This window comes from Polistes dominula, unplaced genomic scaffold, assembly GCF_049000335.1.
Source record: "Polistes dominula isolate Pdom_NZ unplaced genomic scaffold, Pdom_raw_medaka contig_15, whole genome shotgun sequence".
NCBI lineage: Eukaryota > Metazoa > Arthropoda > Insecta > Hymenoptera > Vespidae > Polistes > Polistes dominula.
The window spans coordinates 7,559,919-7,580,513 of NW_028300915.1; the positions used below are offsets into that span (position 1 = coordinate 7,559,919).

The window sequence follows — 20,595 nt, forward strand, 5'->3', positions numbered from 1 at the left end:
TTTCCATAAATAATAATACGTTTAATAAAGGACAAATAATTAAGAACAATTTCATTTTCCTATATCGTCTTTGAAGCATCTTTCATAAGAAATGGCGTTTGGAAGGTTGTGAAAGGAAGAACCTGTTATTACAGATCGTACGAATGGAAGAGTGAGAGTGTATGAAGATAGGTATAGTACGTGATTTCGTATAATCGTGCAAGAGGCACTGTTCTTAGTTTCAGAGTATACTAAATTCTCCCTTCTTCAGTTGAAGAACGTAGACATAACTGGAAATACATTCAGTCATTAGATAAACGCGAAAGTATCCTCCACGATTCTTCGACATTTAAAAAAAATAATTTTAATTAATACCTAATCGAGTGAATAAATAAATTACTTTTCAAGGTAAAATTATTCAATTTTTTTATTTACATATTTTTTAAACAATAGTAAAAACTAATAAAGTGATTGAATTATTCAAATTTATTCTACAAATATTTAAGGAAAATATATTGTAATTATTAAAAAATCAAAATTCAATTTGGATTAATTCGTATATATTTTCTAATTATTTTTTATATTTCTTATAAATAAAATAAGTTCTTTATAAATTTAATCAACTGAGTCTTTTACTTTGTATTATTTAACAAAGAATGTCAAGGTTGCTGTAATAGGATTCAAGTTTAAAAAACTATTTAATTGCGATATAGTGTTACATATAGTACATTCCGTAGTTAATTATGATGCAAGGTGAACCATGAGCATTCGAGGAATACCGTTATATTTGAAAATACGATTGCGCAGTAGATCTTTAAAAGATTCGAAATGATCCTCCAGATTTTCAAATTTTCATAGGCATTTTTCTTTTTCTTTTGCTTTTTTTTAAATTATATTTTTATTAAAAACTTCTAATTATTGTTAATTAAAAGCATCCAACTATTTAAGAAAAACATTTATATTATATACTTTCTACTAAAATTTAAATGTTTAATATCTATTTATTCAATCATTCTCAGAATGATCTATTACGTGTGTCCTTGAACTTTCAACGTACACATTTCTGAAGGTGATTGCCCACGATTACATGCAGATTTGCACGATCGGCCTTGAAATATTTTCACACAATGTGATAACATTTATTTCTTCATTTATAATAAATACAATCATTTAATTATAAATAGTTCTTTTTATTTTATTTTTTATATTATTATATTATTACAGCTATGAGTGAAAATTGGAAGACAATATTTGTAACTGGGGGTGCTGGCTATATTGCTAGTCATTGTATTGTTGAACTTTTAGAATCTGGATATGATGTAGTAGCCATAGACAATTTTGCGAATAGCGTTGTAGAAGGTAAAGGTGAATCGGCTGCTCTTAAAAGAGTTGAAAAAATAACCGGAAAAAAAGTAATATTTTACAATTGTGATCTAATCAATAAAAACAACCTTGAAGAATTATTTAATAAAGTAAGTATTATCAATATAAAGTAATACTCATTTTTATGATATTCCTATTAATTTATATAATACTTTTTAGCATAAAATAGATTGTGTCATTCATTTTGCGGCAATAAAAGCAGTTGGTGAATCCATGCAAGTTCCACTTCATTATTACAAGAATAATATTATCGGTGCCATTAATTTATTAGAAGTAAGAATATTTCGTTATTATATACAATGATAACTATGCGATTTAATTTATTATAAAATAATTTAATATCTCTAGGTAATGAAAGCTGCTGGGTGCTTTCAATTAGTTTTTAGTAGTTCTTGTACAGTATATGGAGAACCAAATGAATTACCAATAACCGAAGAACATCCCACAGGAAATATAACTAATGTATACGGTCGTACTAAGTATTTCATTGAAGAGATGCTTAAAGATATATCAAGAGCAGAAAAGGTATGATTTTAATATGTATTTCTTTTAAGATAAAAAACATTATTTACAATTATTATAAATTGTATTATTTCTCAGAGTGCAAAATTCATTTTATTTGACAGAGTTGGAATATAATCTCTTTAAGATATTTCAACCCAGTAGGTGCTCATCCTAGCGGATTAATAGGAGAAGACCCAACTAAACCATTTACAAATTTAATGCCATACATTGCACAAGTTGCATTAAGGCATAAATCTGAATTGACTATCTTTGGTGGTGATTACCCTACAAAGGATGGAACGGGTACAATATAAAGTTTATTGTTTCTAGTAATTATTAAACAAACTCTTTTACTTATCAATTACTTTTTTGTTAGGAATTCGAGATTATATTCATGTAATGGATTTGGCATCTGGTCATGTAGCTGCTTTAAATGCTTTACATAAACAACATGTCAGACTAAAAATTTACAATTTAGGTACTGGACAAGGAGTATCCGTTCTTGAATTAATAAAAACATTTGAAAAAGTGACAGGCTCAACCGTTCCATATATTATAAAAGATAGGAGAGAAGGCGACATTGTTTCGATGTTTGCTAATACAGATTTAGCAAAAAAAGAACTTGGATGGAAAACTAAACACAATGTTGAACGAATGTGTAAGTATATTCAATTATACCGTATGTAAATGTGAAAAATATTTTTAATTATATTTTAAATTTAATAATATATTTTAAATAAAGGTGAAGATTTTTGGAGGTGGCAAACCATGAATCCATATGGTTATCGTGCGCCAATTAAAAATGGCGTTCATTATCATGTAAATAATACTACATAAATTTATAAGACTTGTATAATTAACAAATAAATAATTTATATATATATATGATGATAATAATAATAATAATAAAGGTTTATAAACTTATATCACATTTAAACATAATTGTTTAATTGCCCAAATAACTGGTAGTTACAATAATAATTGTAGTTAATGCATGTAACTATCTACTACTTCACAACTACTGCCACGCTTTCCGTGGCATCTTTATTATTTTTAACATGTTCTAGAATTGTATACAGAGAAAGATCTTGAAATTTTAACACCTCTAAACCCCAACTTGTCCATCCAGGCAATAAATATCTAGCAAAAATTTCTAAACACTTTGGCTCGCTAGGTAAATATTCTTTTATAACTTCTAAAATATTAGAAAAGTTTTTATTTTAATATAAATATTTGAAAAAAAAAACACATTTATATTTGAAATACGTCATAGTACTCACCTATAAGAGGTGGTTTATGCGAATGTACAGCACTTGGTACACTGATAATTAATTTACCATCTGGAATATTAACATTAATATCAGATGCGCATCCTAATATTATTAACTCATAAGGCTGTTTTCCGGGCGTTGAAGTAAAATTACAAATTGTATTACCCATTTGAGTTACCTGAAATAATTGGAAGTTCTAATATTTTACTGTTTGTTGAAATATTCAGTAAATCTGTTTTGTTGCAATTATTGAACTTACTTTGACCCAATACCATTTTGCTTTATACGTAACACCCCAGGAAGGAAATATTTCATTAAAAATACTATTCAAATGACTGGGAGCATTGGTGCACCAAATTGCTACGATACCGTTTGAACATAATAATTTTCCAATGGGTATTTTAACTAATTCTTCATTATACATCATTTGATAACTGTTACAAAGATATTAAATAAAATTTTGGCAATTTATAAGATGTTATAAATGATATTAAATAACTGCTATAATAATAATACTTAAAAATAAAAATAAAACAAACAATATACTATCAAATGTTCGAGAGTGATTTTAACGACGAATAGTTGCATCTAAAATCTTATTTACCGATCTTTGTTTAGAAAACTGAGAACAGGATAAATATAACTAGTATATAAATTACTTGTTCTCTTTAAAAGTGCTGATAAATATTTCGTTATTTTATTTTTTTTACTGGTTTAAACTGAACCATACAAGATCACCTAGCTGCTACAGATTTGCTCTTTTTTCTTCTTATAGACTTGTTCCACCACGGGGGATCCAATAGTACAAAATCATACTGATTGTTCAACTCCATCTTCTGCGTCATGTTTCTGACATCGTAACAATAAAAGCTGCACTTTTTAGGAAATACATATTTCTTATACTGTGCCTTCCGTATAATCGCTACATCAGAATTGTTACATCCGTGTAAATTTTCTAATCTTTGATAAAATGTATCGGAGTAAAATTTCTCTGACATTGTACGTGCCACTTCATTATTATCAACTGAAATATTATCACCGAACAATCCATTTAATTTGCCAGATGATATTAGTTTGTTGAATGCTTGTTGAATAAAATTTAACTATAAAATAGAAAAACATATGAAACATAATGTAAAGCGATGATATCTTCAAAATAATTTTGAACCTACTTCGTTTAAATGGTCCTGCGGAAGAAGTTTGTTTCGTTTACGTTTCCTAGTTTTGCTTAGTAAAGGATTTACATTATCTTCCATGGTACGTGCCAACTGATTTTGTCTCAAATATTGGGAATTAATTTTAAACAACATATTATTAAATATCAAAGAATGCAATCCGCTTTCTGTGATAACACTTTGATAAACATTATTGAGATAATCTAAATGAGAAATAATCCAACCATCTGTACTAGAAAAAACTATGCTCATAATTAATTTTCCAATGAACAGAAATATAATTTTAACTAGCTAATTATTCATACACATTTTTATGACGTTTTATAAAATATATTAATTAAAATTGTTATTGATATTAGAAAAAATAGAAATAACACAATTGCATAAATGAAAATGTTAGTCAATTTTAGTTACGCCCCACTCTTTTACAAAATCACTTGATAACCTTTAACCAAATAAGCTAAAGAAATTTTTCTCCATTAACTCTAATAGAATCAGCACCTGACACTTATTTATATTGATGTGACAAACGATAATTATTTTACGGCGAACTAAAAAATCTTGTCATAGAATATTTAACAAATTGTAAGGATAAAAAAGAAATTGAACAATATTATTTATATTGTATGTATTTAGATAAGTACATTTTCGTTCTATCAGATGTCACTGGTACAGGAATAGTGGCGCAATCTGTAACTTCGATCTGAAATCTCAAATTTTACGGTGAAAGAATGGAGTAGAATGTAAAACCGGTTGGAGCCCATCTGGGGCCAGCTCAATTATCGAGATGTCAAAGTGTAAAAATATATTAATTTAAAATCATAATGTGGATGATAAGTGATATTTTGACGCTTCCCATGATACGTCATTTTAATTAAACGATGTCAAGAAAATAAATTATGCCTCGAAAAGAAAACACGTAAGTTTCTGTCAAATTTCATTCACCATTGCTATATATCATTAAAGAAAAAAGTTTCGTTTATGTACATAGTTCTATAGAAAATTTTGTATTGAAAATATAAATAAGCGACGTTAAAATAGCGATGTTAAAAATCTGGCAATAGACGATGACTTTTATATGCGTTAATAATTAAAAAAAATTATTAAATTTTTTATCAATGATTTTTAGCAAAATTGTCCTTCAGATTAATAATTGTTTTAGTAAAGCCAAAACATGGGAGCGAGACAGACGAAAACGAATGAATACATATTTCAAGACCTTGGCAGATCTCTTACCTCCTCATCAAGAAGGTCGCAAACGCAACAAAGTTGATATATTGATTCATGCATCAAAATATATCAAAGAACTTCATGTTCGTACTGAAGAATTATTCTTCGCTCATGCATCGGAAGCTCACAGTATATATCAATATAATTTGTAATACTATCATTGCTTACAAATGTTGTAAAGTTAAATATAAACATTATTATTTCTTTTTTTTATTCTTCTCTAGAAGAAGAATTAGCACGTTTAAAAAAACTTGTAACATTATTATTCTCACGGACACAATTACTTTCAACCTTGCTTCAAGAAGCTGGAATATCTGTACCCGCAGAGCCAGCTTTAGAGAGGATATCTCCATTAAAATGGTCAAACAAGATTAATGTAGAAGATATAGAAAAGTATTTTACAAAAGGTATACAATGTATAAATTATATTGTGTTTGTATATACAGAGTGTGTCTGAAGTTATATATATATATATATATTAAAGAAAATATATTTATATATTTTTTTTTTAATTAAAATATATATATATATATATGTAAAAAAATATATTTTCTTTAATTTAATTTAAATGTGATAAAAACGTAAACATAATAATAATTAGAAGATTTGAAAAAAAGAGACGGTTATAACATGACAACTACATAACACAAACAGTATAAATAGAAGATTTTCAAATAGAAAGAATTCAAATAGGAATTAGAAAATCTTGATTACAAACTAAAAATAGTTAAGAACGTGAATAGAGAAGTGAATGTGATAGTTATAAACTTAAATTGTCGTTTCTTTGTTCACAGAGAAACAATTTGTTGTTTATTACTATTACTTAAATATAATAGAATTATTGTCTTTTATATATAATATTTTATCTAAAATTTCTAATTATCTTTCAGAGAAAACTTCGGAAAAAAAGAAAGAAAAATCAGCGGACAGTAAAGTGCCTTTAAATAAGAAATCCTCATCCCAAACATCTTCGAAAAAAGTTGTGGATGAATCTAATACTTCTAAAAACTCTTCTATAGAAAATCAAGAAAATCGTTTAAATTGTGTGAATAATAATGATAACGATTCTAATAATGTAGACAATGATTCGCAAATTGAATGCAGAGAGAATAATGTTCAAATTGAGAAAGGTAATTTTTATAATAATATAAATATCATTTCTTATACAAACATTTTTATAAATTATTGATTTAGGTGAAATTTCTAAAAGTTTTGGAAACAACAGGCAGACTATTAAAAGTTGTAATGGTATGTATGCGTGTATATAATTTTTAATTATTCCATTTTTTTATATTATAAAGTAAAATATTTCTTTACAGTCGTACAAAAAATAGAAAATCGGAAAAAAATTAAGAAGAAGTCGAAAATAAAAGATGCTAAGAAGCCTTCATCTATATGTATAAATAATTCTGTAACAAATTTAACACCGAGCACTTTAATTTTATCAGGTGGAAAATTAGTACCCTTGGTAACACCTATGACTTCTTTAACATCCAACATAATAGTCAATACGCAACCGCAAACAGTAAATCCAATAATTCTTAGTAACGCTCAACAAAGTCAAATGATTGTTATGCAGCCTTTAACAAATCACGTACAAAATTCAGTGGTTTCTATTCGAAAGCAGGGTGTAATAAACACCATGCAAAAGGTTACTTTAAACACAGTGCCGAGTATTAGATCTAATTTGGTTGTAGATTCACAAAATTGGGCATCTAATGTTAAAAATATCATTAATTCAACACGAATAGGTGGTCATAAAGGTATTCTGCCAAAAGGGAAAGAAGTTACTAAAACAACTATGACTTATAAAGTTCCTATCCCAGCTATTCATAAAGAGAAAATAGATAAATATAAGGAAAGCTCTAATCGAAAAGAATCTGAAGGAAAATCTAAAGTTAATAAAAATGTCAAAAGTACTAAAACTACGTTGCTGGTGGAAGAAGCAACAATGGAAAAAATAGGCAAAGAGAAAAGTACACAGTGTTTTAACGATAATGTGTCTACTGAAAAAATACCATATAAACGATGTTTAAGCATCGAAAATATATCTTCTGATGAGCCAGAGGATAAAAAGCGGAAAGGAGATGATATAGATACCACAACGGTATCTAGTTCTAGTATTACAAATTTTACAGCAACATGTAAATCTATTGAAAGTTTAAAGCATGTAATAGAAAAAATTGGAGAGAATTCAAATGAAATCCAAGACAAAAATCATACACCCATAACGAAACACAATGAAATTGTTATTGAATCAAATACTACAAATTCAAGTTCATTATCACCTAATAACGCAGCCATTAAAAATACTCCTAATTCTTCTGAACCAATAGTTAATATGAATTCGGATTATTCGCATAATGAAGAGAAAAATGTAGAAAATAAAGTTGTATCGCCGCAAGGTTCTCCAATCAATAATTCATCTGAATTAAATGGAACAAATGATGCAATGATAAAAACTTCATCTGAAGCTGGTTATGATATTCCTGTAGACAACGAAGTAGAAGAAATTGTCAATACTAAAGAACCATTAAATTTAAAATCAACTTTACCTGAAGTTGCTGAAACAGTACAAAGTACAGTAGAATCTGAAAGAATAAAAGAAGTGTGTAACTTAGGAACTCAATTCGATAGTCTTTTACGTGTAAATGCTAAAGGCCCTGAAATTTTAGAAGGAACAGTAAATTTAGAAAGTAGTAAGATTCTTTTAAATTTGGATACAAACACGACAACTTCGATGAAACCTGAAACAAGTACGGCCATTATTCAAACATCGGCAATAACAACATCAACTTCATTAAATTTAGTAAATATTCAAAACGATGATATCAAATTGATTAGACCGTCGAAAGAAGATATATCTAAATGTTTACCTTATAATGCAGAAAATAGTTTCATTCCAATTAATAGTAGAGCAGAAGCACTTCATTCTGATTTATCAAATGATATATTTGCTTCTCTACAAGTACCCTCTAATTCACATAATACCGAATCGTTATCACCTACAGCAGCTTTCTTAATGGCATTTCCACTAGTGTCATCTTTAAATGGAAAAACTGAAGTTCTTGATGAAGAAATGAAAGAAGATTTTAAATATCATAGTCAAACACCACCTATGCTCTTACAGATTGGTAGTATGGAACCAAATAGCTTCAAAGTTAGAGTATCGTCATCCCCAATCTTTGAAACGGTAACCGATAAATGTTTAAAACCAACATGTGAGGACAAAAAAGATATTGTTACACCTACAAGCGTAAATATACATCCAGAAATCATGCTTCCTAATGTCTGTACATCGACGACAAGAGTTGTACCAAAAATTGTAAGTGAGGAAACACTTAAGGAACCATACAAAGTTATACAATCTACATTACCACCAATTTTAGAAAAATCAACAGGTTTAACTAATACTTATACCCATGCATCTTCCACATATTCTAATGTACATTCATCATCGGTCACATCAAATACTACTTGTACAAATAAAGATTGTCAAAAGCAAACAACTACAGTATTTCAGAATAACACAGAATCTATTGCAACCGAAAATACAGTATCTCAGGCACTTATTACTGCCACGTCAATAATAAATAAAAGTATCGACAGGAATCCTGCAATACGAACTTCAGATTATAATAATGTTCAGTATTCTAACACGCAAAGTTTTTTGCCAAATTATCCAACTATAGCAGATAGCAACCAAAGAACATTGCAACAAAATACATCTACTTTTATGGATACATCTACAGCAGAAGATTCAGGTAACATCGGATCATCGCGAAATATCATGAGTGACATATCCCAAATGTCACTTGCTTCTTGCATCAACAATATCACAACCACGACTACTTCATCATCTACAAGTTTAGGATCATTACAAACAGATTATACGCCACAAATAAAAGAAAAAGATTCACAAGAACGACAACATGCAGCTTATGTTGCTCAGAATAAAGAGTCTCTCATTAATACTACATTGGTAACTAATCATCGTCTTGATTATGGTGAAGTTCATGAATCGCTTCCTACACCATCTCAAAATTTACAACAAAACTATACTGCAAATACTAAAGATCCATCAACCCCAATTCTTTCTTCTCAAGGAATGCAATCTGTTTATAATACACATACAAAAGAATCAAATTGTATTACTGTATCACATAATTCACAACAGACATTTGATATTCATCAAAAAGATCACATGGATCAGCATTCTCATACTGAATACTGCAAGGATCAAAACAAAAGTTTATCGTGCAAAAATTCTATATCATATTCTTCAGGAAATGAAAATGAGCGTTCATCTCACAATCAAAATTATACAAAATTAAATAAAGATTCTAATAATGAGAGCAATAACAACATAGAACAAAGTACAAAATTAGACACTGTTTTAAGAACAAAACAGCAAGAACATTCTGACGAAAGACGTGATACAAACTATGTATCTACAAAAAAAGTTGATATTGATCCATTTGGGCAAACATTTTCATATGGAGTTAAATCATCAATAACTACGCAACCAAATCAAGCTGATGTAAATCCTAATGTCGTTACAATGTTTCAAGAAAAAAATAACACATCAAATTATACTCCTTTTTCTAATAAAGACATTAAAAAAGTGAGTACTAATACAACAAATTCTATAACTAGTAAATCTCTCATTCAAGATACACCTACGTTGCTGTATACTCAACAACAAATGCCTTCCTTTGTGGCAACATCCAATTACGAACAGAGTACTATTACAGATAATAATACAAAATCAATGACAACAGTTGCTCATAATTCATCCAATTTCAGTATACTTTCATGGACAACATTTTCACCAGTTGGTGGATGTGGTAATAATAATCCAGTACAATTTGAACAGGGATCTCACCCGAACGATAATGCAGATGGAAAAACGATTTGTGAAAATTATAACTATGTCTCCTTGCACAAAGAAAATTCAGGCTTTTCTGATGTTTTAACAACTGATACTTATTCAACTCATCCAAATGTAAGTGGTATTGATAAATTAAGAATGAAATCAGATGTGGATACACAAAAGACACCCTTTGTAGATGTTTCAAAAAATAGAAACTTACAATCTACTGCATCATCATCAACAACTAAACCAAATCGTTTGCAAAATCAGACTCAAACATCAAATAACAATGATTACAAATTTAGTACGGAAAATAAAAGTAAATCAAAATATGAAATAAATTCTGATTATATACCAACAGAATATTCCAGCATAAGTGAGCAAACACAACAAGCATCACAACATGGACAAAAGAATCATCAAAGCTTATCTGCTAAACAAGATAAATCAACATATCCAATATCAAGCTATGATTCTCATATTAATTTTGATGTACCAGAAATTAGTACGCAATTGAAATATTCGATTGAAACTTATGTTGGAGCTAATTTTAAATATGTTGATAAAATACAACAACATGGTCAACATAGATATCAGCTTTTAAATCAAACTCAGGTACCTTTGTTACAACAGGGAAGTACTACTTACAATAGCGATGTGAACAAACATAGACAACAGCAACAAAGTAGTAACAAATTAAAAAACAATCAACAACAACATACAATTAGAGCTCCAGTTAATTGGATGATGACACCGGAATTTAAACATAATACAAGTATTACAGATATTATTTTTCCACCAATCGGTAAAGAATTGGAATTTTGTCAAAACAATCTTTTCGCTCAAACACCATCCTACAATCAAAGTACTCCAAATCAATTTTACAATAATTATGATGTAACGGCGCATAGTTTTTCTAATTTATCAATGTTGCAAAGTGAGCAAAAAAGGCCTACTGAGGCATTTTATTCAGAGGAGCAACCTTTTTCTTGGTCACCAACTAAAAATCCTGTTCATAATGTAGAACAGAATCTTGGACAACAGAATATAAAAGCTATAGATCAGCATGTCGTTTCTTCTACATTGTCAACATTAGTAAGTGATTTGGATCTAGGAACAAATGTACCGGAGAAGCAAAACTTTTTACTTGGACAAGTACCGCCAAGAATTTCGGTAGAACAGAATAAAGAATTAATCAGAGATAAAGAAGAAAATGTTCTTGGACGTGATTTCCACACAGTTTTGAGTACACAAAGTGTTCCACATTCGGCACAAGGATCGTCTTTTTTATCAGTAAGTCAGTTAGTAGAACAAGAAAAGGCAGAAAAAACCCAGCAACAACATTACCATTTACACCATCATCATCCGCATCAACATCAACATCCTCATCATCAACAACAACAACAACAGCAACAACAACAACAACAACAGCAGCAGCAACAACAGCAACAACAACAACAACAACAACAACAACAACAACAGCAACAACAACAACAACAACAACAACAGCAACAACAACAACAGCAACAACAACAACAGCAACAACAACAACAGCAACAACAACAACAACAGCAACAGCAGCAACAAACGAGTAGGAAGCATCAAAGAAAAAATAATGTTACTCCTAGAAGTAATAAACGACAAATAGATATTAGAAAGCAAACTTCAACAAATGAGCAACTTCATCAGAGACACGAAGAACAAAAAACATCGAGTCATACGTTCTCAGAGCAAGCTTATCAGCATCAACAAAAGTATCAACAAAATAATGCTTATTGGAGAAGTAGAAATTGTAAAAGTAATTATACAGCTGAAGCACTAATTAGTTCAAATACTAATATCAATGATACTAATAATCAGGATAAGCATACATCCTTAAAGCTTATTTCTAGTCATTCACAAAATAAATTCCAAAGTAGCCTACCAACCAGTGATGCTGTGATGCCACTTAACTATTTTTCAAATACAGATGACAATACAGGATATGGGCAAATGGTTAATCAGAATTTTAATTCTTATACATATTCATCAAATGCCAATATCTATCCTACTTCGACTTTTATAACTAGTATACCAAATACATCTAGTAGCTACATGATGCCATTGCATGAAAATACGGATTATATGGAGGTAAATACATTTTTACTACCAAATACACCAATAACAACATCTACTACTACCACTTCAACAATTAATGTATCTACAAGTGCGACTCAACAAAAACATCAAAATTATGGGAAACATCAAAACTGCGATAAACGCTCCTATGCATCAACTGCAAAGAAGGGTAAAAGGAAAGGTGTAGACGGGACAATACAAAATATTGAATTCCCTCTTGCTAATATGAATTCACCTCTAGAAGATTATCATCAATCGAATTCATTTTTACCTTTGCCACATGCAAATTCTCTTTATCAGAATCATTCGCAAACAAACATGTATACAAAGGCTGTAAATACTTTGCCACCACCACCATCCGTTGCTGGGAATCAAAATGTGCCTACAATAACACCTGCTGGTTTTTCCGTAAATCCAAATATTCCTAGAGTTCGAGTTGTCACAAGTAATTCAGTGACCATGTCTCATCACCCATCTGGAACCAGTCTCACCAATTTTAATTTAAGTACAATTTTTCCTGAAATGAATGACAAAGTATGTTAAAACATTATTATTTATTTTAGCTATAAAATAATGCGTACTTTGGAATCTGTAAATGTATTCTCTTTTTTGTACTTTTTACTTTTTAGATAACTGGATACAAATCTACTAGCGGTATTCCACCTGGTCCATCTCAATTATCTAATCATGGATCGGTACCTTATGCACAACGAATAAATTACACAAATTCTTTATGTCATTTACCTCAGGTCAGAACATTAATAATTATCTTACTTAATAATAAGCCTACTTTTTACCTATTTTTTATCAATTTAAGTTTAACAATCAAAGTAAAATATATATAATATTAAAATATGGCATTTCATTTCAATTATTTTAATTTTATATCGTAACAAAATGTCTTTTTAGGTATCAGAAGCTATGCAGTTTAGTAACGACGTAACTTCTGTTACATCTCGTTCTCCATCTACTGCTTCAGCTCCTCCACCACCTCCACCACCACCGTTACCACCATCAGGAGTAATTCATTATAAAAATGTATAATAATGTTTATAGTTTAGTAATTAATGAATGTTATTTTATCAAGTACAAATGTATATATGTAAATAATAATATAGGTAAAAATTAAATTAACAAATTATTCGTAAATTTATTTGTTTCTTTCTTTGTTTATATTTATATATATTTGCTGAAATAACAGTTGTTATTTGAGATTTTTCTAAAAGTAATTATATTACAAATCTTATTCAACGATTTATATACAATAATTGACTATAATTTTTATCCAATGATAAAATTATAAATAAATTACAATGAATATCTTTAAGTATTAGTACAATTATGCTATTTTATAAAAATGTAATGAATTTAACTTTTCATATACATATGTTTACATATTTATAAATATATATATATAAATACAACAGCGTTATATCATATTTTTACTTGGAGGTTTTAGTGGTATTTTACCAACTATAAATTCGTTTGCTAAATAAATACTTTTTTCATCATCAGTTAATTGTAATTCTTCAGAATAAGTAGTATCATCAGTGGGAGTATTTTTTTGTGCAAATGAGAATAGTGATTTTTCATTAGATTGATTTGCAACAAGCGATTCATTTACTGTTCCAATTTGATTGTGAACTGCGCCATTAAATGGTGAATTAGTTTGTTTTGAAATAAATGGATTGGTTGTAGTAGTTGTGGCTGTTGTACTCGTTTGCATAAAAGAAGAAGTAAAACCTCCAAACGTAGGTACAATAAAAGGTGATGATGTTATATTTGTATTACCATTAAAGCTTGTTCCTGTTGTAGCTCCAAATGGCATGGCAGATGAAACAACTGTATTGCTTAATGGATTAGTTGTACTTGTTATACCAAATGTTGGCCTTGCAATGGTATATGTTGTATTTTTAGTATCAGTTTGCGAGTTTACTGTACCGTAGTGTGTCGTAGTTGCTGCCGAGGCAAAGGAAGCTGTATTTGTTGCTGGCATAACAGCTAAAGCATTTTGAGAAACTCCAAAATTGCCCACATTACTTGTAGTTTTTGTAACATTAAAAACATTATTTCCTTGACTCGCAGGAACAAAGTTCGATGAGGCAATAAATTTACCGAAAATATTATCACTAGGCACTTGTGTATCTTTGTTAAATGTTTGACCTCCAAAAATAGATGGACTAGAATTATTTGTAAATGATCCAGCATTTGCTCCAAATGCTGGTGCACCTCCAAATACTGTAGTAGTCTTCGGCTGTCCAAAAATACTTGTTGAATTAGTAGACATATTTCCTGATGATGTAGTTGATCCTCCAAAGATAGAATTTGATGTTTGTATAGCAGAAGATTCTCCAAATGGTCCATTGGTGGATGGTTTATTTTCACCAAACAGGGATGTATTTGATTGAGGTGTATAAAATAAAGAACTGGAAGGTACTACTGTTCCGCTATCAAATACTGATGTTGTTGTCTGTGATGTACTTGGTCTGGCAAAAACATTAGTAGTTTGAGTGGTAGTACCAAAATTGCTAGGTTGGCCAAATACTGCTTGTGATGTTGCACCACCAAAAATAGAATTGTTCTCTAGCGCAACTGTACCAAATGTTTGATTATTTTGTCCATTACCAAATACAGGAGTATTCGTAGTACCACCAAATACTGAATTTGAATTAGTTACATTAGGAAATGTCAATGCGTTGTTACCAAAAGTTGAACTAGCACCAAACAAAGATGCTGAATTGCTCGTTCTTGTAAATGGAGATGGATTATTATTTACCGAACCAAAACCTTGACCAAATGTATTATTTTGATTAACAAATGTTTCAGTACCAAACACATTAGTTAACATTTGTGAATTTGCAAAAGAGAAATTGGACATATCTGATGTTCCATTGTTAAATCTATTACCTAAAAGTTTTTTCTTCAAAAAAGAAAAGAAAAAACAATTTCATTAAAAAGTACTTATAATGAATAATTAGATTATGAATGTTTATGTAAATATAATATAATTAATAGTACAAAAATATTCAAGCTCGCAAAAAATATATTCTGTAAAAATATATATATATAAATTCATAAACATACACAATTTCTTCTTAAAAATTTTTTAATATAATTATAAATAAAACAATAGTATTACTTACCAACATTTCTAAAGTTTCTTCCGTAGGATATTTTAAAGCTTCACGTTTTGCTTGCATATCCTGACATAATTGTTGAAAGCGAAGTTTCTATAAATGAAAAAGAAATGATACAGATCATATATATGTATATAGCAGCAAATACTTTCAGATTAGTAAGTAAACTAATTAATTAATTTATTTATTTATTCATTTACTGCCTGTTCGACGACACCATTTTTTTGCGCTTGATACATTTCCCATCTAACTTCTTCAGGTGATACATCATCCATGCCAGGTATAGTAGGTCGATCTCTGAATGGTGCAAAACACGACAATAACCATTGGCCACCCATCTCAGCACAAAGTACTTCGCGTGCAATAACAACCCTAATATTAGATTAATTGTTATTAGAAGATACGCATATGATACAAAATTAAAATGTTTTTGTTTTTTCCTATCACTTACGCTGTCTTATTCTCATCATTGACATTGTTAACATTTACTGCAAAGAAAGACAAGAAATAATTCAATTTATGGTATAATAATAATATAATAAAAAATATAACAATTTTGTATTTACCAAAGCCATTATAATGTTCATATTGACAATATTGTCCATTACGACAATTGCCTTGGCGATAAAACTTACAGGCTGGCATCATATCGCTGAAGTAGTATAAATTTCAATAACAGAATTTACAGTACTTAAACACTGCGATGTAAACAATTCTAACCTATTAAGTCATATATAGTGTAAAACTCAAAATATATTAATAGATATTTCTCCATGTATAAAAGGAATAATAGAAAATAAAAAAGAAACGAAAAGAAATCCTGTAAGATCTACAGATAAAATAACAAGATTTTTTAAATTTATTGTAAGTAAAACAAGCTTTTAATTGTCTCATAAGATTATTCTACATAACCTCTTGCACTATGACAACACTTGTGATATATTTTTCGGAGAAAATATTAGAGACTGAAAATATAGCATCGAATCTGGCGAGCATTTAATCATAATACAAAGAATTAATGATAAAGTGACAATACACTAACTTTTTGTTTTAATAACTTTGATTGTTAAATAATGTTGATTCCGATAATTTTGATAATAGTTTCTTTGACCCTGTTCATGAAAATACAATATATTCTGGTAAATGAACTACAAAAATGATAATGATACAGTAACACGTGCTTGATTACTAAACAACTGCTTTTTTCCCGTCTTTGTCTCACCATAAGACAATGTGCCGCTATTTTACTGTTAACATTATTCGATCTCTAGTCAGTGATCCCAGAGACTTTAGTTCGCTTGATCGACACAGGGGCGTAAAATTACGTACGCCCCGGGAAAAATTTGAATTACTATAATTTTTCGAATGAGATTTTCAAAATCTGGAAAAAAGTGCAAGTTCCACCGTTTTTTTTTTTTTTTTTTAGTCTTCAAGTTCTAAAACCTATCGTAAAAACGGTAAAAACGGCGTACGGCAGGGAGAAAGACTTGTTCGTACAGAGATCGTACACAGATCGTACACGAATCGTGGTGGTGGTCCTCGAAATTTCGATTCACTATCGGAAAATCGTACCCGTTTCCAAAATTTTGAATCGTACAAGGCCTCAAATTATCGTACAAATGGGATCACTGACTCTCTCTTATATCCAACTTTACGCGGCTTACATGGAGAGTTTTATTATCAAGCTTTGCTGACTGAAGAAAAAATTTACGTTTAGACCGCTTTCGTCACCGATAACTGACACCACGGAGCCTAGATACCAGGAGGGCAATCGACATAGGAAAATAACTAGCAAACGCAACTGGAAAGAAAAAGAAAGATCATTATCGGAAATACGCCGCTAGGTTTCGTTATGTTCACTAATGTCAAGTTTATAACGTCATATTTTTCATTGACAATTGTTGACAATACTGCATCATTAACAATTGTATTAATGTTTTTTTAATTTATAAAAAGTAATATTTATTTAAAAATGGTAAATAAGTGTATTGTTCACGGGTGTACAAGTGGACGAGTCAAGGATCGTAATAAGAATGCTAATCAGAGAAATACGTCTTTATTCACTTTACCACAGATAATATAACCTTAATTGATAGTTATTAATTACTAATATAAAAAAATGCAATGATGCAAATGGTAAAAAGTCTAGTCTTGTAAAAAGTGCAATTTACGATAATAAATTATAATTTACTTTTAATTGGACTTTTTTAATTTAGTTTTCCATCCTTTACTCAACTGCGACTAGGTAAGATGAAATTGAATAGATTTACACAACAAGTTGACGATAATATCTTGGAAATAATTGTAAAATAATAAAAAAGTTTTTCTTATTGCTATTTTTAACGTTAATTATAAGATTTGGTTAATTTATTTTGACTAACGCGTGAGTAGAATTGTTACATTCCCGCGACAATAAACAAGGTTTTAAAAACCTGATATTAGCCACACTAACGCGCTCTAGTGGCAAAATATCTGTCCCGCCATTTTCGAACATTTCTAATACATTGCGATCGCCCTCCTGCCGCCGTATTCATAGTGGGCTCTTACACTTAAGTCCGCCTTAAGCATGGTCTTAAGCTAGCGTTTACATTCATAGACGTAATCTTAAGATATGCTTAAAAGTTTGATCTTAGCCAAGATGTGTAATTGGATAGATCACAGAGGATAGATACCAGGAGTCCGAACGATATAGGATTTTTTACATTTTTTGATTCAAATAATGAAGATATAATTATACGTACTCCAAAACGCTATATTCGAGATATACAAGATCCTTTTGATTTTTATTTAGATGTTGAATTTAAAAAGCGATACAGATTTGACAAAAACAGTATTATGTTTGGAATACTACCACTAATAGAACCGAATTTATAGAAGTTATCTCCGTTTTCCAATTACAGCACTAAAGCGCATTATGCGGCATAATGCTCAACGTTGAATGTTTCAACCTGTGCTGCCAGATCGTGGGTAAATCTTACCCTCTCCCTGTGCCACTGGTATTGCACACAATGAAAGTTTTCCATGTCCGTGTGTTTGGGATGTCGAAAGAAGTCGAGTGTAACCGAAGTTGGCGGGCACGCCAGAGTGGCACACTATGAAAGCGACTCGTGTCGTCCGAACACATGGACACGAGTCGCTTTCATAATGTGCCACTTCGTGGCCAACCGCCAACTTCGGTTACACTCGGCTTTCCTTGACATCCCAAACACACGGACATGGAAAACTTTCATTGTGGGCAATCCCAGTGGCACAGGGAGAGGGTAAGATTTACCCACGATCTGACAGCACTGGACTGAGTCGCATTATGCTCTGTAATTGGAAAACGGGGAGGGTGAACTCGCTAATGTGCCGTAACTTATTATTTAAAGATTATGTAATTTAATGTTAATTAATAGTAAAAGGCAAATCCGCCGAAAATTACTAGCTATATCGTGTTGATGCGTTGCGAGAAAAAATTAATCAAAAAACTCACAATAAACAATGTAGTATCTTAAAACTAAGGGGGGAGGGATATATTTACAAGGAGGTATGTGAGAGTAATACAAACGTTACCGGTACAAATGTTTATCGCATATACGATTACAATTGTCATAAATGCCGCATATTTACAATGAGATCATGCCGCTTTGGTTTAGTATAAAAAAATGAGATTTAAGGAATCTAGCAGTCAAGTGGAAAAGGGTAGATTAGGGTAGTTTTTAAGAGTGGTTCAGGCTGAATTTCCTTCTCCTTATATCGTCAATGAATCTGGCGTCTTCAGAGAGCCACCAGTATCACCAGTATCTATTTAAGGCCGGCGATACATTTAAACGCCTAAATTTTGACCGTTTTGTCAGAGGCTTATTTAAAATGGAAGGAATAAATGAATCGTTTTGAAACTCAGCATGTTTATTCATTACATATTAAAATATAAGAATCTGATTTTTTTTTCAAAATGGCCGCCATAGTAATTAATTTCCTGAGGCCCTCGCGGCGAAACGCATCAATCATGGTGATTTTTAGCTTTAGTTACAGCAATCTAAAATTTAAAAAAAAAGTCGGAGTGTGTTCATAAAACATGTATCTTCTAGTTGAACTAAGGAAAAACTAAAAAGTCAAAAAATCGTAAATTGGCACGACTCAGACAAAAAAGTTTGATTTTTGACCCTTTTTTTAACGGTTTTTGGGTAAAAAATGGCAATTTTTGAAAATTTTTGTGGCATTTTTGAAGTTCAACTAGAAGCTAATACTATAAAGAAAATGTGTGCTAAATTTCATAAGAATCGGTTGAAACCTTTTTGAGTTATCTTTCACTACAGTTTGAAAAAGTCGTTTCGAGAAAAACGCGTTCAAAGTTTAGCGTTCGCGTCTAGCGCCGAGTTGAGGCGGAGCACTTAAATGAATTTTTAATCGATAAATAATGCGAATTTCATTCTAAAAATTTACAGGCATATTTTTAAGATGGTAAACTAACTATTTATGAAAAAAAAATTCGATTTATTTTTTATTTTACATGTATCACCGGCCTTAATTTGAGTCTGTGGAAGTCAGTGATGTCCCTGTTTGGTATTGTAGTGGAATATTTTAGATTTCGATTGGAAGTATCAGCTGGATTCTGGGGGATAGATTTATTGGATTGATTTCTGAATATGTGGTACAAAATTGGTATGTTTGAGCCATTCTGAAGGTATCCTAGTTTGTCAAAAAACATGAATGCATGTGGCAGGATGTAACCTGAAATGGCTTCATCATGAAAGTTTTTGATTCCATTTTGGCTGAATTCTTTTAGGAATTTGTTATCAATGGATTTCAGTTGCGCAAAATAATCCCGGTTTATTTTTAAGAGGAGGTTGTCGATACGGGCGATATTTGCTAAGTTGTATATAGTTTTATTGTTGACAAAGTCATCAGAGTTGCGTTTGCGAAAAACATGGAGACATACACGG

General features: G+C 30.3%; 4 protein-coding genes across 7 annotated transcripts; 2 read left to right on the forward strand and 2 right to left on the reverse strand.

The window, feature by feature from the left end:
- Positions 1-170: 170 nt before the first annotated feature.
- On the forward strand, positions 171-2,790 carry LOC107072081 (UDP-glucose 4-epimerase). Its single transcript, XM_015331696.2, has 7 exons — positions 171-387; positions 1,204-1,451; positions 1,522-1,635; positions 1,711-1,887; positions 1,989-2,169; positions 2,243-2,524; positions 2,609-2,790. Exons 2-7 carry the CDS (start codon positions 1,206-1,208, stop codon positions 2,701-2,703), a joined length of 1,095 nt encoding a protein of 364 aa, XP_015187182.1. The 5' UTR covers positions 171-387; positions 1,204-1,205; the 3' UTR covers positions 2,704-2,790.
- On the reverse strand, positions 2,788-4,926 carry Mettl4 (Methyltransferase like 4). Its single transcript, XM_015327803.2, has 5 exons — positions 4,310-4,926; positions 3,876-4,240; positions 3,397-3,571; positions 3,147-3,315; positions 2,788-3,061 (listed from the first exon to the last, which is right to left on the reverse strand). Exons 1-5 carry the CDS (start codon positions 4,562-4,564, stop codon positions 2,874-2,876), a joined length of 1,152 nt encoding a protein of 383 aa, XP_015183289.1. The 5' UTR covers positions 4,565-4,926; the 3' UTR covers positions 2,788-2,873.
- A 115-nt stretch (positions 4,927-5,041) lies between these two features.
- Positions 5,042-13,682, forward strand: LOC107070020 (uncharacterized). 3 transcript variants are annotated; one of them, XM_089170260.1, is made up of 8 exons: positions 5,042-5,231; positions 5,475-5,671; positions 5,767-5,949; positions 6,433-6,672; positions 6,737-6,790; positions 6,862-11,708; positions 13,163-13,282; positions 13,443-13,682. In XM_089170260.1, the coding sequence occupies exons 1-8, from the start codon at positions 5,212-5,214 to the stop codon at positions 13,575-13,577; spliced, it is 5,796 nt and encodes a 1,931-aa protein (XP_089026386.1). In that variant the 5' UTR covers positions 5,042-5,211; the 3' UTR covers positions 13,578-13,682. The 3 variants fall into 3 exon arrangements, with proteins under 3 accessions (XP_089026386.1, XP_089026384.1, XP_089026385.1); XM_089170258.1 differs by having other exon boundaries at positions 5,047-5,231; positions 6,862-13,067; XM_089170259.1 differs by having other exon boundaries at positions 5,047-5,231; positions 5,480-5,671; positions 6,862-13,067.
- On the reverse strand, positions 13,683-17,323 carry LOC107069982 (uncharacterized). Of its 2 annotated transcripts, none has more exons than XM_015327769.2 (6): positions 16,713-17,323; positions 16,237-16,322; positions 16,122-16,158; positions 15,871-16,042; positions 15,677-15,763; positions 13,683-15,453 (listed from the first exon to the last, which is right to left on the reverse strand). In XM_015327769.2, the coding sequence occupies exons 2-6, from the start codon at positions 16,316-16,318 to the stop codon at positions 13,963-13,965; spliced, it is 1,869 nt and encodes a 622-aa protein (XP_015183255.2). In that variant the 5' UTR covers positions 16,319-16,322; positions 16,713-17,323; the 3' UTR covers positions 13,683-13,962. The 2 variants fall into 2 exon arrangements, with proteins under 2 accessions (XP_015183255.2, XP_089026388.1); XM_089170262.1 differs by having other exon boundaries at positions 16,237-16,390.
- Between the last annotated feature and the right edge of the window lie 3,272 nt (positions 17,324-20,595).